Source organism: Halictus rubicundus, chromosome 14 (genome assembly GCF_050948215.1).
Source record: "Halictus rubicundus isolate RS-2024b chromosome 14, iyHalRubi1_principal, whole genome shotgun sequence".
Lineage (NCBI taxonomy): Eukaryota > Metazoa > Arthropoda > Insecta > Hymenoptera > Halictidae > Halictus > Halictus rubicundus.
The window spans coordinates 4,548,653-4,573,950 of NC_135162.1; the positions used below are offsets into that span (position 1 = coordinate 4,548,653).

The 25,298-nt window shown below is 37.9% G+C and overlaps 1 protein-coding gene across 2 annotated transcripts in view; it reads left to right on the forward strand.

The window, feature by feature from the left end:
* The first annotated feature begins 548 nt into the window (after nucleotides 1-548).
* Nucleotides 549-25,298, forward strand: part of LOC143360927 (green-sensitive opsin) — a 42,770-nt gene continuing 18,020 nt past the window's right edge. For both annotated transcript variants that reach the window (XM_076800132.1, XM_076800131.1), the window contains exons 1-2: nucleotides 549-1,041; nucleotides 14,612-14,706. In XM_076800132.1, coding sequence (XP_076656247.1) covers nucleotides 844-1,041; nucleotides 14,612-14,706 — 293 coding nt within the window. In that variant the 5' untranslated portion in view covers nucleotides 549-843. The remainder of the gene's footprint in view (nucleotides 1,042-14,611; nucleotides 14,707-25,298) is intronic.

Consider the following 25,298-nt stretch of genomic DNA (forward strand, 5'->3'; position numbering starts at 1 on the left):
AATTAAAATTACCTTCATCACTGCCTCCGGACAACATCAATAATAAATATCTCAATTTAAGTATAAATGGACTTAGGCCACTTTCAAAATAAACGGCTCAATTATTCAACTAACTCTGAAAACTTATGTGTCCAAAATTATCGTATTTACTCGGAATATAAGTAACCTGAAATGCTTTATTGATAGATAACTTAAAGTTGTACATGTCACCACGGCCAACCGGAAATAACTGACAAATGGACTTAGGCCACTTTCAAAATGAACGGCTCAATTCTTCTCCAAAATTCTTTTCGTTACAAAATAAGGCGTGGGACAACGAAGAGCATTTCGAGCTGTTCATCGGAGAACAACACTCATCGGGAATGAAGTTAATTGATTATTGGAGGGTTGAGTTAGGCTCTCTCGCGGGAGTATCCCCTCATTTACGCCTTCTCATCGAATCTTCCTCGGGCAATTGAGATACGGATATCCGGTCGGCGATAGAACAGAGAGAGAGAGAGAGAGAGAGAGAATGCGATTTCGCGCATGCTGGTTTTTCGCGTCGAGGGGATTGGTTGTAACCGGCCGTGTCGGGTGTTAGAGACTGCGTGCAGTCGGAGGAGAGAGGGTAGTTTCGTTCGGGCTTTATATAAGGGTAGGTAGACTTTGTGACATCGCCACTAGTTTTGATTGATGCATGCGGTCCGCTGTTCGCGTCGATGTTAGGGAGGGAGAGAGAATGAGTGGAACGTGAAAGAGAAAGAGATAAGGTCTCTCGGTCGTGACGAGTGTCGGTAGCACGTGGCGGTTTCCGTTACGCGATACCGGAAGTGTGTATTTTCTTTCTTGACAACGAGAAAAACAATGTTGAATCACAGCACCCTGCTCCCGGACAACATCCACGAGGATTATGTCCATCCTGCTGTCTACATCGGGGCTGCGATTGCCCTCGCCCTTATCGGCTTCTTCGGGTTCACCATGAACTTGATGGTCGTCGTGGTCATTGTCAAAGACGCGCAAAACCTTTGGACTCCCGTGAACGTCATCCTTGTCAACCTGGTCGTGAGTACTCTGACTAGAATATCTCAAAATTCAATCGGAATTAGACGATAGCGCGTGCAATCTCAACAATCGTAGTCACGGAAATCAGGATAATGATTAGACTGCGAGCTGGATTTTATGGGCTTACGAGAAAAATGAGTAGGTGCAATTTGAAACAGTAGAAACGCCGGAAGACTGTACACGTAGAGAAGATGAAAATTATTAATGGAAGATACAGTGTTTACTCGATATATGTCCACAGTACGGATCTACCCAAGGACATATATCGGCTAGAAGATACTATTCATTGATACATCGCCGAATTTAGAAAAAGACAGCGAAGCTTCTTGGTCCCTAACGGGGTATACCCCGCGGCAATGGGAATAGTTCTGGGACTTTTATCGGATAGATTTTTGGGACACGTATCGAGTAAAGACTGTATATCCCGTGGCAGTGAGGATAATTCGGGGACTTTTATCGGCTAGATATTTGGGACATATACCGAGTAAACACTGTATATCCCGCGATAGTGGGGATAGTACTGAGACTTTTATGGGCTAGATATTTGGGACATATATCGAGTAAAGACTGTAAATACCGCGATAGTGGGGATAGTTCCTGGACTTTTATCGGATAGATTTTTGGGACATGTACCGAGTAAAGACTGTATATCCCGTGGCAGTGAGGATAATTCGGGGACTTTTATCGGCTATATATTTGGGACATATACCGAGTAAACACTGTATATCCCGCGATAGTGGGGATAGTACTAAGACTTTTATGGGCTAGATATTTGGGACATATACCGAGTAAACACTGTATATCCCGCGATAGTGGGGATAGTACTGAGACTTTTATGGGCTAGATATTTGGGACATATATCGAGTAAAGACTGTAAATACCGCGATAGTGGGGATAGTTCCTGGACTTTTATGGGCTAGATATTTAGGACATATATCGAGTAAAGACTGTAAATCCCGCGATAGTGGGGATAGTTCTGGGACTTTTGTACTTTCTGGGACAAGCGCTGTGAACAGGACACGCTGATCTCGGGACTTCCATGTATCGCGTGCGTTCATTTTCGGATTGTCAATCGCGATCCAACGTGGTAAATGATTCGAAACGATACGCCATGAAACATTACTAGCACCCTCTTGAAATGTATTCGATCGTTCATGAATTTCTCGATTTACAATGACTCGTGGTAATTGAGATTTAGCAGAGCTGTCAGCGTCAGAAGAGTCAACGCTAAATGCTACTAGGCTAATGTAAGATTCGAACGGTTCTCTCGAAAAGCATCGCGTCGGAAACGAACTGCTGGCCCCCCGAGGCTCAACGTTTGATACTATACTACCGGCAAACGGCTGACATGAGTTATTTCAAGGGTCTAATCCGAATGTTTACACGAGAACAGTAACGAACGAACCTTAGGAACCAGATGGCAATCGCTGTCGAAGCTTTGCTTGTCGACTTCGACTGCCTCTGGCGCACTGGCAAACCTATCGACGCGTCTCCGAAACATATTTCGCGCTCGAGATGAAAGGCGGAAACCAAATCGTGGATGAACAGTCTTTACTCGATATATGTCCCAAATACCTGGCCGATAAAAGCCGCAGAAGTATCCCCACTTTCGCCAGGTACATACCCCGTGAGGGGCCGAGAAGCTCGAATGACCTCGGTCGCCGAGGAATGTAACTTTTAAAACCTAACCTTCAAAACCTCTTTATTTTTCATTATTCTTTTATGGGACCTTCACCAACATATTCGTGGCATTGTTCTAATGAAAATTACATCAAATATGATATAATTCCGATAATATTTACTTGTGCAATGAACGATGAATAGTATCTTTTAGCCGATATAAGTCCCTGGGTAGACCCGTGTTGTGGACATATGTGCCCATAATTATGAAAGTGGTCTAAGTCATATATTTCTTGTTTTGAGATATTTAATGAATTGCATTTGAATAAATTAAAAAATATTTTTACATTATGCGACATTTTAATTTATAATTTTATTAGTCTTGATTAATAGAAATTTATTATGAATATGCAATTTTGTGTGAATTTCATACGAAAATGTTGTTTTTAAAGTTTGGACTGACTTAGACCATTTTCAAAATTAACTGGATGTCCTATAAATGGTTTAAAGCAATAAAGAACTATGAGTTTTATTTGAAACAATAACTTTAATGAAATAATTCATGAACATTTATTAATTATTTTTAAAAAATAATCCATTTTTATCATTTCGAGTTTTTAAGATTCTTAAAATGTTCCTCAAAAACTGGAGGGATGTATGGTAGTAAACACATAATATCTTTATGTTTTTCTTCCGTTACTGGTCTAGTGGTGGTGTATAATGGAAGTAATTTAATATTTCCGGATATTTTTGGTCTTCCTCTTTTAGGTGAAAGATCCAAAACGTGGAATTTAGAATCATCTAAAGAAGCTTTATAGATCATTTTATAAGGTTCATTTTTCAAGAATCTCATCCACTGAATTTGCAGCCAAGAAACAGATTCGCCCGCGGTATCTTTTACTCTTCTTGTTATTGACTCTTCTAGTGATTTCGTTGAAATAGAATCCGGCTGCGACGTTCGTTTTATCGAAAATGTGTTTCTTCTTCTACACTTTTCTATCAATTCATAATAATGCTCAGGGTTGTATAAGTAATTTGCTTTTTTTATTTTCATTTCTATCAACCCAAAATCACGGTCATTCGGTAGAAAGGAACGACCCGATACCAAAAATTTGTGGTCTACCGTTTCAATATTATTATTTGATGACTTAGCAACTTTCATCCATGTCAATGCTACTTTAATGTTACGATTTTGGCCTGAACAAGCATCACTGTAAGCTATTACGTGTATGATTTTTGACTTAGACCACTTTCATAATTAACACTAAATGAGTTCCATATAATGTTGAAATTACAACCACTATCTAATGGTTCATTTTTTATTATATCGTAAAAATTACATTGAATAAATTTAGTTTAAAATAATGTGGTGTGAAATAACTGATAAACTCGTTTTTTTTCATTTTGACTTAGACCACTTTCATAATTATGGGCACACATATCGAGTGATCATTGTATGTTCTACGAAAATACCGAAAGAGAAATAGAATCGATCGTTTTCGTTAATGTGTAATTCTACAGAAATTCCGAGAGATGAATAGAACGGATAAAAAGCGATCGGTGATGAAACCATAAAAAAAAGTACTTCACCTATACATTCGCAAAGTGGCAGTTGTTATCCGATAGGACTCTTGATCCCGGTAGAACGGACGTGCGATTCAATAATCTCCACGCAAACAAATCCGCGGAGTTAGATGCTACGATCTCTACCAGCTCGGATAATCTTCAAATAAACGTTGTCTCAGGGATTTTAAGCCCATGTCTGGTCTCTCTGTTCGTTCAAACATTGAAATCAGGGCCCGCTCTAGGGGGGGGGGGCAACCTGGGAATTTGCCCGGGGCGCCAAAATTTAGGGGCGCCATGTTGGCTTTGGCTGTAAGTGTGAGAAAAATATTGATGTTTTAAATATTCAGTTAATAGAAAATGTCTGACTACCCTTGCCAGACAATTTTGCTAAAAAAAAAAGGTCATTCTGTTCAGCGCGGTGCTTAGTGCTTCAAAAGGGGCGACAATTTGTTTTTTTTTTTGCCGGGTCGTCGTAACTTCTAGAGCGGGCCCTAATTGAAATTCGGAGTTCCCGCAAACATTTGGATCGTTTTTGTGCGAACGCTTTGGCCCCCGAGTAAGTGTGTCCTGAAAATGTTGTACTTCCTTAAAAAGGTTGATTCCCGAGGTCATTTGAAATAACTTTTTCCTTTGCGAAAATATTCTCGGTGGCTTGGTTAAAGAATTATTAACGAGCAACACGGACCAATCAGAGCACTGCTACAGCAGACGGATTGTGACTCGGTGAGAGGTCCCGCTGAGCGTAGCGTTGCCATTGGATGAGCCGGTATCCGTCCACTGTAGCCGCGCCCTGATTGGTCCGTGTTTTCTGGTAATAAATCCTTAACAAAGCCGCGGAGAAGATTTTCTCAAAGGAAAAAGTTTCTTCAAATGACCTTAGGAATCGCCTCTGCCAAGGAAGTACAACATTTTTGGGACACTCTGTATATTATAGTTGATATAACGGAGGCTCTGGCTGTGATTAGATTGCAAATAGAACTACCGAGTCAGCGAGTTTCGTTACGCCGTTGTGGAATAATAATTAGTTTCGTGAGTCGTGGATTTGTTTGACTATAGTTTAGCCTCGAATAAACGAGAAGACGCGAGAATTTCGAGAAGAAAAAAATACCGGCTAACAGACGCGTACAGGTTTCGGGAAAGTTGTTACCGTGAAAAGTAGACCGTCGCCTAAACAAACACAGGGAGTCGAGAAAAAGCAACTTGTTGATGGAACTTCGGAGATTCGAGGACTGGTTAAAAATTTCTTGGATTGGTTTCAATGGATCTCGCGAACGACACACAGTCAATTAAGAATTGGAAACTTCGAACTGTTGGTGCAGGCAAGGTAATAAAAAAAGAAAAACGAATTCAATCAAATTTATTCTTGTAGAAACACGTATACGCATCAATTAATGAGTGCCGACAGCGATACGTTGAAATTAATCTTCAAAATATAATCATTTCCAGTGAACGAGAATTAAAGATGATATCGTCAGATTTATCGCGTGGGCGTATCATAGTTGAATTTTAATTGAAGAACCGCGTTTCCCCGAGGGGCATACAAGTAAATATAGATGCGTCATAGAAACAGGATAGCATCTTTGTATCGCGGAGAACGTTAACGCTCGCTTGCTGTGCATAATGTATGCGTGATAAGCCTCTTTTCGTACGCGACCCTTTCTGGCTTAGGCACGAACGTGTTTCCATAAAAAGGGCGGAATATATTCCTCTCTAAATGTTGCGCATGCTTCGATACCTCCGAGTATTATGATATTAAACACTGGAATCACATTATTACCAACGAGCTCCGGCTTTTCATCGCAATGCCGCGGACCGTCTAATGAATCTCGAGATTTCTGCGAAAACCGACACGTGGAAATTTCTCTTTATTGTGCACGTACCGGGAATCCAGGAATTATGCGTGTAGTTTCTTGGTCTAGTTTAACACTAGGTTTATGGAGCATTAAAAGTGAGTATTTTACATTACTTTATATAAATAAGGAGAATGTGGATATCCAAGTTTTCAGCGATTCTTTAAACAATATTTACCTAAGGAAATAAGTTTGTAGAGTAATTCCACGTAGATGGACCTTCACAATCTCAATAATCGTAAATTAAAAATATTAGAATCCGTCATTTTGACGGGTCCCGTAAACCTAGTGTTAATGTGAAATTTGATAAATACAAGATAAATACTAGATGAAAATAATACTAGATAAAAACCCACCGATTTAGGTATCTCGCACGGTGTTTCGCAAAATGGCTGCCACCGATTTTTCAGCTGTTCAACGGAGTTTACTCTATATAGGGTGTTCACGCTATTACTAGCCAGCGTTTTTCTTGTAAATAGTAAATATTAGGAAAAAATTAAAGAGGAAAAAGTAGTACTGTTTATTATACGGAACACAATGGCGTGTGTAATATTTTTGTGTTTATACTATTTTGTTAGGTATGAAGGTGGCCTCCAACTTTTTAAATGGAATGCTGTATATTTTTTAATATCACAGGAAAGCGTGTGTCTAAACGAAATCGTCCGTATACTGCACAATGACCTCCAAGGTCATGCAAGGTCAGAAATGGAAGAAACATTTTGAATATTTCATAGCAATGTGTTTACAAGTATTCCTTATTGGTGAGGCTACAGTAAATGTTCAATATGACTTCCTTGTGCATGAATGCACATTTCGGCTCTTTTAATTACATTTTTGGTAGCTTCCTCTAATGTAGTCGGAGATAATAATGCACATGCTTGTGCTATTTTACTTTTCAAGTCGTTTACATCTCTGGGCGGTGTATCGTAAACGAACTCTTTAACCCCTTAACGCACAGTTTTTTTGAAAAAAACCGGCCAAAAAAATCAATCTTTGATATACTGCGCTTTTATTCCATGGAAAAAGGATATATTTTATTCTTGAATAAATAAGTGTTATAGCTTACAATCCCATGTAAATGATAAATATCAATAAAACGATTTTTTTTCTTTCCTTTCACATTGTTATTTTCAATTCTCGATTATATTCGAGTGTGAAAAATTGTAGCAGCATAAAATACAACTTCGCTCGAATTATCTCGAGTGTACACAGTTTGGCCTGTTTAGCGCGATCGAATTAACTCGAGCATACAAGTTAAGGGGTTAATAGCACCCCATAAAAAAAGTCCAGGGGTGATAAATCTGGAGATCTGCTGGCCACATGATAGGTCCGTGTGTTCCAATTCATCGGCCTTGAAACATGTCGTTGAGATCATTTCTTACGATTTTGCTGTTATGTGGTGGGGCTCCGTCTTATTGTCTCTAAATGGCATATTTAAAAACTCTAAATATCTTTCCACATTTAATATTCCACTATAAAAATAAGGTCCTAATATAGCACGTTGTTAATAATGCCACATCATACATTTATGCGAAATTGCACTTGGAAACTTGTTTCCCTTCTCACTCTTGGGTTTTCAGTGCACCATATGTGAGCATTATGAGTGTCGGTCATCATATTGTTATCGAAGCTTGATTCGTCCGTCCAAAGAATTTTTTTTATAAAAATTACAGTCATTTCTGTTCTCCATAAGTAACCAATCGCAAAATTCAGTACGCCGCGGTATATCACTTTCTTGTATCCCTTGTACTTTATGGTATTTAAAGGGTTCGTAATTATGTAATTTTAAGATATTATGAGTTGAGCCAACTGAAATACCACACGCGAAAGCTACTTTTCGTACCGAAGTTATCGGATTTGCTTACAAAATGTAAGAGGTCTTCTAACTTTTTATCCTCAGAAAGAGGACATTTCCGATTATGACACTTATTTTGGAAAGACCCTGTTTCCCTCAAACGCTTGGTACACAAAACAAACTGATTTTCATTTATTCTTCTAGGTATTTCAATTTACTTCGTCTTTTATTTTCATTGCACTGGTAATAAATGCGTACCATATCCGCCTCCACGTCCACCGAACAACGATACATTACTATGCGATAATACTAATCTGTTTCGGAAATAATACTGAAATTGTCTAAACTGAAATTAGAAATAAACACTTTGATTGTAAATGACAACATCGTCTGATTCGTATGAATAAGAAACACTTGTAAACACATTGGTATGAAATATTCAAAATGTTTCTTCCATTTCTGACCTTGTATGACCTTGAAGATCATTGTGCAGTGTACGGATGAATTCGTCTAGACACACGCTTTCCTGTGATATACAAAGATATACAGCATTCCATTAAAAAAAATGAAGGTCACCTTTATATCTAACAAAATAGTATAAACACAAAAATATTACATGTGCCATTGTGTTGCGTATAAAAAACAGTACTACTTTTTCCTCTTTCATTTTTTTTTTTAATATTAACTATTTACAAGAAAAACGCTGGCTAGTAATAGCGTGAACACCCTATACACAGGGTGAAGTCGATAAAGCAGGACACCTAAATATCCCCGTTACTTTTCGTTGTACAAAAAAACTTCGTAGGACAAAGTTACACTGTTTGAAGGGCCCCATATAACGGTGTAAGGGAAAAAAAATGTCAAGGTCATTTTTATGAGATTTCAAGGTTATCGATGTTTTTTTAACTGGAATGATATATTTTCGTTAACCTAATGTTGTAGCTGACAAAATAACGAATTCATGCATGTAACACAATATGACCTTCAAATGACCTTCAACCCAGAAAAATGGTATAAATAAAATTCAACGTGTAAGATTCATGCCTCCTAGAAATTCGCTGTCCTTTTCTACGTTCGGCGTGGAGCGAAGTATCTCCTGGCCGATATATGTCCCTGGCTACACCCGTGTTTTGAACAAATATCGAGTAAACCGCAGGCATCGGTCGCGTCGTCCATATTTAATTTTGTTTAAATGGAGAGAAGTTTCCAAGCTCGGCTTTCGGGTGGGGGTTCGTTTTGCCGGAATGGAAAGACAGAAGCTCGTAGAAGCGTAATTGGAGGGTGGTCCCTGCGGAAAGGACGTGAGGAGCACGCTCGAAGAAGACTCGAAGAAGAACAGAAAGTAGTTTGTTTGCGCTGAGAAAAGTGTATCCGGCCGAAAGTGGTTTATTGATACTTGTTCGAGTAGTTCCAGTCCTCGAGCGTCAATTAATAACGGGCTCGTCTTTCGACGGGGATTGATTTTAACGATTCCGAAGTTCCGAGAACTTGCCATTACTGTGCCCGTCATCTTCTCACCTAGTAGATCTAATGAAATTGCAAGTTACCATCTAAACGCGAGCTCGCCTTGTTGCCTCTGGAACATAGTCTGTTAACGAAGGGTTTCAAGCTGATTATGGTCGATAGACTCGCTCAGAGTCGTGCGTTTCCGCTTGAGAAATTGTACGCAGTCTTTAGTCAATATATGTCTCAAATATCGAACCGATAAAAGTCCCAGAACTATGCCCACTGCCGCCGGGTATACCCCGTGAGGGGCCAAGAAGCTTCTATACTAAAGATATTACTAAAAAGATGTTAAGATACTAAAAAAGAATAGTATCTTCTAGCCGATATATGTCCCTGGGTAGACCCGTGTCGTGGACATATTATATCGAGTAAACACAGAATTGCTCGGTCCTCGTTTCTCAAAAAACCGATGAAAGTCGTCGTACATCTCGTTTATTCTCGGAAATGAATGGTTTCAATCGGTGAAAAAAGAAATTACGTATCCGTAGATCGCGAAACATGAAGTAAAATTCGAGAATCGCCTCAGCCCGTTTCGAAATACGTTTCGCGAATTGATCCTATATTTCGCGAACTGGCTCTCCCATCGTCCGCCATGCTGGTTCCAGTCCGGTTCAAAATGCGGTCATCGAGTTTCATTTAATTCGGAACAGGACAGGTTTTACGCGGATGTCGAGCGCGTCAGGCCTTTCGATAAACGATCGCGATGATATAATACGCTGCAATTGCGACAGAATCGCCTGACGCTTTTAGGTTTTCGAGAGGGGAAACACCAATTAAATCGGTGTAATCTCTGGACGAAATCTCATTCGATGCTTATGTCGTGCGAAACTCCTAATTATAGTACACCTTGTATCACTCTGCGAACAATTACCAGCCTAATCACGGAACTAGAAAATTTGGGGCGCGTCGCACAGTGGTCTGAATCGAGGAATTAGCTGTTCACAAAGATTTTAGCATTGTTTCTAGCAGGGATAAAAAATAACAGTTATTCTAAAATTTTCTACGATAAAAATTAATAATAAAAAGTTCATTATTATTGAAATTTAAGATAATCACAAACATAAAGAAAAAATTAAACACATAATATAAAGAAATAAACACAAAATATAAAGAAAAAAATTCGAAAAACAAAATGATTAAAATATTTTGATGATTTTAAAGATTTTTATACTTTTTGGTTACAAATAACAGTTATTAGTGTCCAAAAAATTGGATCCTCCTCGATAATTATTATCGATGAAGAAAAATTTTCGATTGCTCAAAACAGTTATCAATGAGAGAAGTTCATTTCAATCGTTCATAACACTTATCAATGAGAGAAGTTCATTTCGATCGCTCATAACAGTTATCGATGATCGAATTCCTCTTCCCTTATTCATAATAATTATTGTTTGAGAAAATTCATTTCAGTTGCTTCTTTAATTACTGAGTTGTCTACTCTTTTTCGGATGGATCAAGCCTGTGAAATTCATTGAGAAGGTTTCGTACAACAAGACGAATCAACAGACCATAAGAACAACACAAAATCTGAAAAAAAATTTTTCTAAATTTTTTCAAATGGGAAAATCAGAAATATACACTTCCGTATTTATCAAAACTAGCGTGCATAATTCACGCTGTGCCCGCAACTCAGGTTAGCGTTGAACGAACCTTCTCTGCTCCAAAATTAACGTTTGTTAAATTTGCGGTGTAATATGTCAGGAGAAAATTTGGAAAAACATATTTGTCACATTAAATTTTGAATATAGCAATTAATTTTATGAATACAAATTTTATTAAACAATTGATTGTCTACCATTTGAAAGTTGTAGTATTTAATAATAACTATTTCAAATTTCCTACATCAATAACTGTTATGAGCGATCGAAAAAAATTTCTCTTATCGATAATTGTTATGAGCGATCGAAATTTTCTGTCATTGACAACTCTATAAACGATCGAAATTTTCTCTGAACGATACCATTTACCAACAAGAGAAAAAATTTTCAGTTACTTATAATCCTTATTTGTAACTAATAAGATTTTAGTCCATGAAATACTTGTTATTCCATGACTTTTTTTCTTTTTGGTTATAACAGTTATGGTCTCTGGTTTCAAGACTTGACGCCATAGTAAAGTAGGTCATTGGATTCGTCTTAACGACAGCATTGTTAAGTAAAAAATATATAGTGACATTGAAAAAATGAAGGTGACATTGTTTTATTTAAAAAAATTTTTTTAAATTTTTTATATTGAATTTTATAGAGGAGTAATTACTGATTAATTTTTGTTGGAAACATTTCCTTGTCATAGTATCGGAAATGTCCGAAAAATTGCGTAACATGTGAATAATGAATGATATTTGGTATATTATTGAAACAAATGAAAAAATCATATTTTATATCTGTCGTCACAGGTACATTTCTTATAGAAAGATACTTCGTGGAAAATATTTTTTACCCTTGACCTTCAGGATTTGACCGTAACTGTTACCGGGTTTTGAAATAACAGAATAATCTTTAATTCTCGGAAATAATGTGTTTTTTTTTTATCTTAAATTGCTATTATTTAACCGTCTTATCGTAAAAGAATCACATTACAACCTTAAGAACCTCCCAACGCTCCGCGCGGTTCCGGTTACAGGGGCGCTTTAAACCATAATAACTTGCGTATCGGGACCGAATAGTGCATTGAAAATAATGCACTTTGATACAATGCTGAACTATATGGAACTCAAAAGATATCTTTTAGCAATAATAGAAAACTTTGAAGATTCTCTTTAGTTTACTGAGCATTGTTATTTCAATAAATTATAAATATTAAATCTTACTGCACAGAATATACTCTCAATATAGACATCAATACTATTCGTTTGAAATAAAAATGTACACATAATATTAAATAGATTCTCCAGAATATCAATAAGAAATGAGGTAGTTGTTTCGGTGAAAAATAGGATTCGTAAAGTGTTGATTTTTAAATGCTTGTTCTAATCGCAATTTTTCCTAAATCTCTTCAATTTCGCCGTTTTCGAATGTCATGGACATTTAAGAAGCAATATGCATTCGATAAACATCGATGCGAGCAAATTGCTTTTTCATCAAATGAACAGAAATTCTTCCAGCATTCTAGTATTAACCCTTAGCACTCGAATGGCGACTGTAAGGCGCCACTAAAAATTGCTGTATCCTTATTCAAAATATTTTTGACATTATTAAATTTGTTTGTATTTAATAAATTGCTAAACATTTCCGTACTCTACGAGTAAATTGCACCATTTTCGTATGTATAGCATGAAAAAATATACAGAGTGGCCCACATAACTCTGAACAGCTCAATATCTCGAAAACTATGCCATCGATTTTAAAGTTCTTAGCCTTAAATTGCATGGAACTGAAGGGCCTTTCTGACCACATAAACGTGAAGTGGCCTCCCTTCCCCTTTAACGGGGGAGGGGAGGTACCTTTGTAATTTTAAATGGAACCCACTATAAAATGTTACATATTTAAATTCTACCGGAAAAACAAGTCAATTTTGTCTGAAACATTTTTTTGTCAGATACTTCCATGATGAGATATAACAGTTTGAAGTTTCGAGTTGTAGGTACTTGAAGCGCTCGGAAATAGCGTTATGGAATTATACGCGCTTCATAATTTAGAAACATTTCATAATTTAGAAATGCGGCTTAGTAAAGCTGTCACTAATGAAAATAATAGTGCCAGTATTCTTGCTGCAATTACATTAAATCCTCATATTAGTCAACGTACACTTGCACAAACATCACATATTAGTCGTTCATCAATTCAACGAATTTTGAAACGGCAAAAGTATCATCCATATCACATGGTTATATCACAAGAGCTTTCGATAGCAGATTACGATCACCGCGTAAGATTTTGTGAGTGGCTGCAGGGTGTTGTGGAAAACGACTTTTTGTGCAAAATACTTTTTTCCGATGAGGCCACTTTTATGAATTCAGGGCATGTAAATAGACATATAATCTGCATTATTGGGCCGTGGAAAACCCAAATTGGATGCGATGTGTTCCCTTTCAACATCGATGGTCTTTAAATATTTGGTGTGGCCTAATAGGAGATTTTGTGATTGGACCTTATTTTTTCAGGAAACTGTAACATCTGCAAGTTATTGTGATTTCTTAAAAAATCATTTGCCTGCGCTTTTGGAAGATGTGCCACTGCACGTTAGAAGAGAAATGTGGTTCCAACAAGACGGCGCTCCTCCACATTTTGCAATCATCACCAGGCAATTTTTGAACGAAAAATTTGGGAACAAACGGATAAGTCGTGGGGGACCTCGTCAATGGCCTCCTCGATCCCCCGATCTAACACCATTAGATTTTTTCTTATGGGGATATGTAAAGGACAAAGTTATGTTTGAACCACCGACGACAAAAGAGGATATGAAACAAAGAATACGTGACGCTTGCGCTTCAGTGACTCCCGAAATGTTAAAAAATGTTAGAACAAGTTTGATGTTTCGAGTAAATAAATGTTTACAAGCCCGTGGTGGACATTTTGAACATTTAATTTAAAGTACATTTGATTTCTTCACGAATAAGCAAAGGACTCAAGCGCGTATAATTCCATAACGCTATTTCCGAGCGCTTCAAGTACCTACAACTCGAAACTTCAAACTGTTATATCTCATCATGGAAGTATCTGACAAAAAAATGTTTCAGACAAAATTGACTTGTTTTTTCCGGTAGAATCTAAATATGTAACATTTTATAGGGGGTTCCATTTAAAATTACAAAGGTACCTCCCCTCCCCCGTTAAAGGGAAAGGGAGGCCACTTCACGTTTATGTAGTCAGGAAGGCCCTTCAGTTCCATGCAATTCAAGGCTAAGAACTTTAAAATCGATGGCATAGTTTTCGAGATATTGAGCTGTTCAGAGTTATGTGGGCCACCCTGTATATAGAAGGGAGATATTCTAGGTTGGAAGAAATGTTTCGTTTTAGAGTTAAAATGGCTTCGAGGGCAAAGGGTTAATGATAAGCAGACTGCGGACATTCGTGCGTTTCTATTAAATACTAATACGAAAAACGCGGTACGATATCAACGGACTGGGATTAAATATTAGAACGGATCAAAAACGCACACCGACCCGACAAATGAATTTCTGTTTACCGTTGTGGATTCCATGAATCGCGGAAACGTTATTTCGCATGAGCATCCGCAGTCTGATATTGAATAATTGAGATCACGCGAAAAACAATTTCCGTGTTCTGTGCAGGTCGGCGATTTTTTAGTGGCGGCCCTTGGGATTCCGGTCGCTATGGTATCCGCAATCACTGGAGGATGGTACTGGGGCTACAAAATGTGTCTATGGTATAACTTATTGTTTATTAACTGAAATTACACGGGATTTCTCTGAGGAGCAACTGCGGCCACCGTGCTGCGTCGATTCCCTTTCATCGAGAACGAGCATTGTTCTTCGTCGTGTTCGTTGTCGATTCACTCGGTTTCCGTTTGCGCTAGAAAATGAAATCACGGCACGGTATTGCCGTTTTCCTCTCTTATCATTGGTTTTTTTTTTATACTCTGTGTTCACGTAATTTCTACATTTATGCTCCCGGGGAATTGTACGTGTCGCCAAGGTAAACCGTGCTGTGCACCCTTCATCCACCAGCTTGGGATGACTGCGTTTATGGCAGGCGAAGGGAACGTGCTGGCTAGATTAAAAAACTATTGCAAAACGCCTTACTTTGAAAGCTTTTCAAAAAATCGGAACAAAATACAAAATTGCAAGTTCTCGGCATGCAATTTAAAATTGATTTCTCGAAGGCTCAACGTTGATGAGAAAAATGTAGGAAATGTTTTAGGGGAGTGGCTACAGGCATTCTGCCGGAAGAAGCGTTACATTTCACATTTTAATTTGTGTGCTATTATACGCGTCGATTAATAAGGCTAAGGGGACATGTGAAGGCTAACCGACGGGGCAAATTGTATTTTAAACGCTGCACGGTTCCGAATTGCGGCCGTAGTAAAAACTGGCTGGTCATTATATAGCAGAGGTCTCGGTTGTTGCACACGGCGCTGGGGAAATTTCGCACCTCGCTGCCGATGCCATAAATGCCATAAATGATTAAAAATCAAACGCACGTGGAAATCCATTCACTCGCGTGCATCTCGTCTTCGGTCTTTTATAGTAGTTTGCACCTCTCGGATCTGAGAGTAATCGAAATTCTAGATGCTTTCAAATCTATAACATAGTAAACATAGTCGGCAAAATGGAGCATCGTCATCTTTCAAGAGCATCAATATCTTTCAGAGTTGGGCAAAATATTTATCTAAATAAAAATTTGGAATAACGAATAGAAGGTAAAAAAATTTTTATTCGTTGTTCGAAGGTTCGAATAAAAAAAGTATCTTTATTCTACGAGTATCGAATAAATAATTTAATTAGACGAGAATTTATCCGACGAATAAAGATAATTTGTTCATCTTTTATCTGTATCTTTTATTCGAAGGCTTCGAATACAGCCAGCAAACAATTTGCTTTGAATTTGGCATCAAAATTTCTCTCCACATTCCTATCCATATGTTTCCGCATTAGGCTCGGTGTTTGAGTACAAAGTCTGCAGCCAAAATTCCATGCCAAATTGAAGCTAAACCCTGGCTTCGTTGGGCTTCGTTGGGCTTCGTTATAGAGGGCAGGTTGGTCGCGCTAAGAGGGAACCTAACCTTATTCTCAAAGTAAATATCGAGAAAAATCGAACACATTTATACACACATTTTATATTTGATGACACATTTTTACGGCGCTTTGTCTTTCACGGCATATTGTGGTGTTTACGCACTACTTTCACCAACAGAGCTTTAGAAACTTAAATAAAATACCTTTTTCCATCCTACAGGAAGATTTACTTCATATTTTCCCGATATTTATTGTTAGAACAAGGTTACGTCCGCTCCTAGTGCGACCGACATGCCCTCTACAACGAAGCTGAACGAAGCTTTTGGCTCCAATTTGGCATGGAATTTTGCCTGCAAACGTTGCACTCAATTTGCGATGCATCTGTCTCCGAATTTGACTAGGAATTTGTAGATAAATTTTGGTCCATACAAAATGGGGACCAAATTCTGCTCCAAGCAGGATTTCGTACCAAATGGACAAGCCTTCTGCTCGCAAAATGTCATACAAACATTGCGCAACATTTGCTCGATAAAGCATTTGGCTAACTGGGTGGGCACCTTCGAATAACTTTCGCGAGCTCGAATAAACGGCGACGAGATCCGACGAGCGCCGAATATCAAAGATCCAGCGACCGATCAACAGTGCACAATGTAAGCAGATGGAGAATCAAGCATTATTGGCAATTTAAACTTTTATAGTTTTAATGCAAATAAGTTGCAGAACTTATCCCGATCAAAATGATTCCAAACACGACATCGCTTGGACTATCTTCGATAAGATTAGAATTTTTATCCTAACATTACATATCAATAAAAATTGTTCGATTACACTCGAGTTTCGACTCATTTTCATCAGAAAAAATCCCTCAATTCACTCGTCAAATTCTATGAAAGCATATTGAAAAATCTAAAAGGTTACACTTTCATTCGTGCGTGTTTACATTGTATGCCGTTCGTCAGTCCTGAATTTTCTGGAGCAGAATTTGGTCCCCATTTGGTATGAATCTGGCACCAAAATTTATCGACAAATTCCTACTAAAATTCGAAGACAGATGGATCGCAAATTGAGTGCAAAGATTCCAGACAAAATTCCATGCCATATTGAACCCAAACCTTGGCTTCGTTCAGCTTCGTTATAGAGGGCAGGTCCGTCGCACTAAGAGCGGACGTAACCTTGTTCTAACAGTAAATATCGGGAAAACATGAAGTAAATCTTCCTGTAGGGTGGAGAAAGGTATTTTATTTAAGTTTCTAAAGCCCTGTTCGCGAAAGTGCTGCGTAAACACCACAATGTGCCGTGAAAGACAAAGCGCCGTAAAGAATGTGTTATAAAGAATAAAATATGTGTATAAATGTGTTATATACCCATTTTTCCCGATATTTACTTTCAGATCATGGTTAGGTTTCCTCTTAGTGCGACCGACCTGCCCTCCACAACGAAGCTGAACGAATGATAGGAATTTGGAGACTTTTGGTGCCAAATTCAAAGCAAATTGTTTACGGGGTGTATTCGAAGCTTTCGAATAAAAGGTACAGATAAAAGATGAAAAATTATTCGATGTTCGAATAAATCCGCTTCGAATAAAATATATACCTTTATTCGTCGGATAAATTCTCATCGAATTAAATTATTTATTCGATCGTCGTCGAATAAAGATACTCTTTTTATTCGAACCTTCGAATAACGAATAAAGATAAAGTATCTTTTATTCGAATCGTGATTTAAATAATTTTTTTATCTAAATAATGCCCAACTTTGGTATCTTTCAGCTTTAGAATCGATAGAAATCTTGACAGACATAATAATCAAGAAGGAGAAGGAGCCCTTTGGATTCTGAACTGTAAAAATTACAATTACGAAGTCGCAGTGTTTCGTCGGATAATCGATGAACAACTCGATACGGTTGCGTGTCTCGATCGAAACAAGAAGGAAAACTCTTTCCTCCTTGATCCCCGCGGAATGCTGATAAATCTAGCTTCCGAGGAAAAATTCCTTTCGAATTTTTTTTTGCTTTGTGAGAGCAACCCAAACACTGCGATCCCGTCGAACAATGTTTGTCGACGAAGAAACTGCTTTCGTCGGCGCAGCTTTAATCTTGGACAGCGGACGAACTCGCTTCGTCTTACAGTGTTTCTTAACTTAATGGAAAGATAGACGTTCATGTTATTACGTTTCATAAATCAATTATCTTCTCGGTATATGAAACAGCGACGATGGCACTTTCACCAAGCCGGCCTTCGAGGAAACTATAAACATTTCCTTCTATCAAGAAAACGCCTGATCCTCGGGGAATGTGAATATAGTGTTTACTCTATATATGTCCCAAATGCCTAGCCCATAAAAGTCCCAGAACTATCCCCACTGCCGCGGGGTATACCTCGTGAGGCGCCATGAACCGAGGCCTCTAGAGCTTAGCTGCCATTTTGTACGTTCGGCGTGGATCAAAAAATAGTATCTCCTGGCCGATATATATCCCTGGCTAGACCTGTGTTTTGGAAATATGTCGCGTAAACACTGGATTTTCTTGCATCAAGAAAACATTCGGTATTCAAGGAAAATAAGTAAATAAGATAAGTAAGTAAATAATATTTTCCTTCGTCGGGCAAATGTTCGGTCTCCGAGAGAAATATAAATATTTCCTTGCAGCGATGAAACACGTTTGTCCTCCACGAAAAAATGAATTCGTCAGAAATCAATCCGATTTCCATCAGGAACTCGATACATTGAATTTTTAACGAGCGAAAAGTAATTTTCTACTTCGTTGTGGTTCTCTTGAAACTTTCAGTAAAGTGAAAATAAAGGACTCGTTACCCGGGCCCTCAGTTAGAAGTTGTTCGATTTTACGGGGAACCAGGTATCACAATGCAGTTAATTCGCACTCCTGACTCGATCAACTGAAAGCCAGTGCCACGTTGCCGTGCCGGTAGGAAGGTTAAATTAAGTAGAAAATTCTCCCGGGAAATCATGGTGTCCCCATGTCTCAATAGAACCATCGAATTAAGGCGCAATATGTCCTAACAAAGCTTCGAAAGGAATGCAAGACCTGTCGTGATCTTTCACTCAAAAAATCGTTTTGGGACACTGTACGAGGGTGGTCTGAAAAGTTTCCGACCTCAACATGAAGATGGCAGTATTCGTCGACAAAAGTACCGGAGCGTGTTTGTGCATGCTTTGACAGGTACTCACCAAAATTTCAGCCATTTCGGACGCTCAGTTATTGTTTAACAGTTGTTTGAGTAAGTTGCTGTGAGTGTTTTTGTGAAAATGGAAAAACTCGAGTATCGAGCTGTGATTAAATATTTATTTTTGACAGGCAATACGCCTACGCAAATCAAAGAAGAGTTAGACGCTGTATACGGGAACTCTGCACCATCATTTACCACCGTGAAATTTTGGGCAACTGAATTTAAACGTGACCGCACCAGCTTGGCTGACGATGAACGTTCGAGACGCCCAAAAGCTGCAACCAGTGACGACAACATCGCTAAAATTCACCAAATGGTGCTAGACAACCGTCGAATTAAACTTAGAGAGATAGAAGAGACCATGAATATATCCAAAGAACGTGTTTGTCACATATTGAGATCGCTCTTTTGGCGCAATAAATCAGAGTTTTGGCGCCGGCTAATTATTGTTGATGAAACTTGGATACACCATTACACTCCCGAATCAAAAATGCAGTCAAAACAGTGGACTGCTTGTGGGGAATCGGCGTCAAAAAAGGCAAAGGCTGTTCCTTCGGCTGGGAAAGTGATGGCGACTGTTTTCTGGGACGGTCGTGGAGTTATCTATATAGATTATCTTCAAAAAGGGAAAACCATTACAGGAGCATACTACGCATCATTACTTGACAGGCTGAAGGCAGAAATTGCGGAAAAACGGCCACATTTGCAGAAAAAAATCTTGTTCCACCAAGACAATGCACCGTCTCACACCTCAACGATTCCCATGGGAAAAATCCACGAATTACGGTTTGAACTGCTTGATCACCCACCTTACTCACCAGATCTAGCTCCAAGCGACTTCTTTTTGTTCCCCAAGTTAAAAGTTGCACTCGGAGGACAGAGATTTTCATCAAATGAGGAAGCCATCACCTTTGTAAATAGCTATTTTGCAGAGAAAGACGGCAAGTACTATTTGGACGGACTGGAGAGATGGGAGCATCGTTGGGAGAACTGTATAGACTTACAAGGAGAATATGTAGAGAAATAAAAATAATTTTGAGGAAAAAATGTCTTGTATCTTTGTTAGGTCGGAAACTTTTCAGACCACCCTCGTACAGTGTTTACTCGATATATGTCCACAAAACGGGTCTACCCTGGGACATATATCGGATAGAACATACTATTCTTTGATACACTGCCGATCGTACAAAAGGACAGCGAAGTTCTAGAGGCCTCGGTGTTTACTCGATATATGTCCACAAAACGGGTCTTCTTCGGCGACATATATCGGCTAGAAGATACTATTCTTTGATACACTGCCGAACGTAGAAGAGGATAGCGAAGCATTTGGGACATACATAGGGTGTTAAAAAAAAACCATTCAATATCTATATGGTATATAGAACACAGTGCCGAGTAAAAAAGCCTTGGTAAACATAGGTCATAGGGTGAACCGTTTTTGAGATTTGAACATTTTTGTTTGCTAGCATTATAAATGTTTATAAACCGCGTAATGAATGTCCTCATTCAAGTGCCGACAGTAGATTTCATTCAGCATCAGTCAGTTATGTATGTTAACAATGATGTTAATCATTAATATTTTTATTAATGATGTTAGCAAAGAAAAATGTTTATATCTCGGAAACGGGTGATCTTTTGACCTTTGTTAATTAAGACTTTTTTACTCAGCACAATGTGTTCTATATACCATATAAATATTTAATGGTTTCTTTTAACACCCTGTATAAAGTAAACACTGTACACAGTAATAATCGCTCGCGATGTACAATTTTTCAGCAGCAAAACTTTAACACTTTAAAGACTAGAAAGGACCATATCACGTAATGTTTTCTGTCGTTGAAAATTCAATCACTGCTTAAGTAAAATGATACTGATTCGCAACTGCATTGAGGAAACTTATCGCCATTTGGCTAGGGGTGTTCGAGTCGGACATGGAAGAAGTCGAGCGAGCTCGGGCGGGTACCCGCATCACATGAATACTCGGGCAGCCCTACATTTTCGCTTAACCCGACATTTTCGGGAATCCCGATTCTGTGGAGCTACCCGACAGTTTCGAACAAAGTCGAAAGAAGCTCGGTTGTGATTAGCTCGGAGTCCCGACATTATACAGCCATTTCAGAGTATCAATAAAACATAAGACTCAAGTCATATTCGCACTGCATAAGTACATACATATACACATATAAGTTGTCAAATGTTCAATAGCGTAAATTCAGTAAAGTGTAGACTATAGATAAAGTCTCGACTACCCCTTCGGCTGTCGTAATAGTACGTTGTCACATATATGACTTAAATATAAACATTGGTAATGTTTAACCCCATGCCCTGCAATATCGAGTCAGACTCGTGATGAAGATTCTGAACAGAGTCTAATAAATATGTATGTTATTAATTTCCTTTAAACCGAAATAAAATTCTACTCTGTTGTAATTGATATACAGGGTCATCCGTTTTTAAACGGCCAAACGTCAACCAGCTATAGAGCACCCCAAATGGAACAACTTTCACCCCTGACACTTTTTTTGATTCGAAGTTATTTCATTCAGTCTCCACGGCGTACCCCATGTAAAAAAAAACCAAGATCCAAAGGTCATACAAAAAAGTTGACTTAATAAAAAAGATGCCCCTATTTATATTAAACCAAACAAAGGAAAAATCATCAAGATACATAATTGCAGTCCTAATATATTTAATCTAAGTGAACGCAAAAAATGACGGGTTTTTGCAATTATCTAAAAATCAAGACCGAATCAAAAAAAGTGTTAGGGGTGAAAGTTGTTTCATTTGGGGTCCTCTATAGCTGGTTAACGTTTGGACGTTTAAAAACGGATCACCCTGTATATTCTTTGGAGAAAACATAGGCATACAATAAATATAAACGATCTTTTTTTTTCTATCACATTCTGAACGATGAAGAATTTCTAATCATTATAATCAGAAAATAAATTGTAGTGCAAGGGGTTAATGGTTAACACGTTGACCGCCATGTCACCCATATGTGGGTGACGGAATTATTTCTACAGGTTTTTAAATGAATTTTTACGTTAATATATTCATCGTACCAAATTTGATTAGGATCTGTAAAATGCAAGAAATTTGGGCGACCTCTCAATGTCATACATTTAATTTTTTCAATTTTTATCTCATTAAATAACAGTTTGATTTTATGGCTTTTTCAGGTTTCTAGTATGGCAGTCAAAGTGTTAATATGGCTTAACTTCACCTCCGGGATCTAAGAAATTCTTAACATTTTTTATATAATCGTGCAGATTTTGACGAGAAAGTGCCAAAAATGCAAGCTTTGAGGTTAGAAATTCACTGGTTCAAAAGTTATACGTGTTTAAAGTTGAGCAATTTTAGGTGTTTTTGACAAGCGAGCCCTCTATTTCTCGATGCTCGTGAACTTCACAACCTCTATATCAACATGGCGACGCCGTTACCTGTCAAAAATACTTAAAATGGCTCAACTTTACAAACGCATAACTCTTGAACCAGAGAAGTTGTAACATCAAAAAACTTAGATTTTTGGCATTTTCTCGTCAAAATCTACAGTATTATATAAAAAAAGTTAAAAATTTCTGAATACAGAATCAAGATTCCCGAAAATGTCCAAAAACCCGATCCGAGGACTCGGGTACCCGTAATTTCGGAAACCCGCACACCCCTACATTTAGCACGTCTATAAAGGAGGAATGCAGGTATCCTTCTACCGACTGCTCGCGCGCGGGACTGTAATTTTATCCGTTTTATAGATATAAATTACAGAAATAGGAAGATGCAATTTGACACACTGTAGAAAGATTCGAACAATTTGCGAATATCAAGATTTCCTTCTGCAAACAACTTTTATTTCGGATAAATAGAACAACGATCACTCGTGTCTCAAGTTTTCTAGGGACTTAAGTCTGTGAATAAACTTGTCACATTTTCTGCTCTGTATTATCGATATCACGAATTCTGACGCCAGAAACGTGCTTCAAGTTTTTGGCTTTATTTCCCAGAGAATCAAGACAAAATATATCTCAATTTGTAGCTGAAGATATTTTCTAGCGCTCGCTACTTTCGATTTCATCCAGAAAGCTTATCCAATGGCATAAAAATGCTTGGATTCTACGGCATGCACATCGTCAATTTTTGGCCTACTTCGAACGCTTATATTATCAAATATCTGCATAATCTTGTCAGCTTATGACCAGCGCGCGCTACATTGAACCTTCCTCTTTCGAACGAGCCTTTCCCCAGCGAAAAATATTCTCGTATAAGGACGAAAAGTTGAGGCACTAAAACGATTTTTCGCCTAATTTTGTCGATAACTTAGTCACTCTATTTTATCGTGAATTACGGAGTCTTGGCGAAGCCAGAAGATTTAGTCACAACCAAAACGGAGAAAGGGAGACGAATGGGAAAGTCGATTATCATGAGAAAGGACAAGGAAAAATGTGGCGAGCGAGACTAATTGGCGTGGTATTTGGCACAATGAGCCAAAGGGAAACTGAAAATGTGTCAGGTGTTTGCGTTCGAATAACGGGTCCGATCGACGGACGCTCACTTTAACGACGACGTCATTTCAATTGCAATCGGTAAACGAAAGAGCCCTGGGGCTCTCGTGACACTCGCTTCGGCATTTGCGCTTAATGAACCGCAACCTGTTCTCCGCGATAATTACGTCGTCGCCGACAATCAGCGGTCTGCGATCGAAACTGTCCATCCTCGCGCTTCTCAAATCATTTCGAGTTGGCATAAGTTCGAAAACGCCGCTTATCGATCCCTTGTTTTACGAGAGGAAACATACACCCGACCTAGACACATCGATTTTCGTGAAATTCCGAGAGAAACCCGCGACTTTTCAAGCGAGTATGTATTCTTGAACAACCGAGGCCTCTAGAGCTTTGCTGTCCGTTTCTACGATCGGCGTGAATCAAAGAATAGTTTCTCCTATCCGATATATAACCCTCGCCAGAAGTGTTGTAGACATTTATCGAGTAAACACTGTATTCCGGTTTTTAAAAATTCTTTTCAGAAAGACTATTAAATATTTTGTATTAGATTTTTCCGCACATATTTACTTTATATATGTACCCATAATTATGAAAGTGGTCTAAGTCATATATTTCTTGTTTCGAGATATTTAATGAATTGCATTTGAATAAATTAAAAAATATTTTTACATTATGCGACATTTTCATTTATAGTTTTATTAGTCTTGATCAATGGAAATTTATTATGAATATGAAATTTTGTGTGAATTTCATACGAAAATGTTGTTTTTAAAGTTTGGACTGACTTAGACCGTTTTCAAAATTAACTGAATGTCCTATAAATGACTTAAAGCAATAAAGAACTATGAGTTTTATTTGAAACAATAACTTTAATGAAATAATTCATGAACATTTATTAATTATTTTTAAAAAGTAATCAATTTTTATCATTTCGAGTTTTTAAGATTCTTAAAATGTTCCTGAAAAACTGGAGGGATGTATGGTGGTAAACACATAATATCTTTATGTTTTTCTTCCGTTACTGGTCTAGTGGTGGTGTATAATGGAAGTAATTTAATATTTCCGTATATTTTTGGTCTTCCTCTTTTAGGTGAAAGATCCAAAACGTGGAATTTAGAATCATCTAAAGAAGTTTTATAGAACATTTGATAAGGTTCATTTTTCAAGAATCTAATCCATTGAATTTGCAGCCAAGAGACAGATTCGTCCGCGGTATTTTTTACTCTTCTTGTTATTGACTCTTCTAGTGATTTCGTTGAAATAGAATCCGGCTGCGACGTTCGTTTTATCGAAAATGTATTTCTTCTTCTACACTTTTCTATCAATTCATAATAATGCTCAGGGTTGTATAAGTAATTTGCTTTTTTTATTTTCATTTCTATCAAGCCAAAATCACGGTCATTCGGTAGAAAGGAATGACCCGATACCAAAAATTTGTGGTCTACCGTTTCAATATTATTATTTGATGACTGAGCAATTTTCATCCATGTCAATGCTACTTTAATGTTACGATTTTCGCCTGAACAAGCATCACTGTAAGCTATTACGTGTTTGATTTTTGACTTAGACCACTTTCATAATTAATACAAAATGAATTCC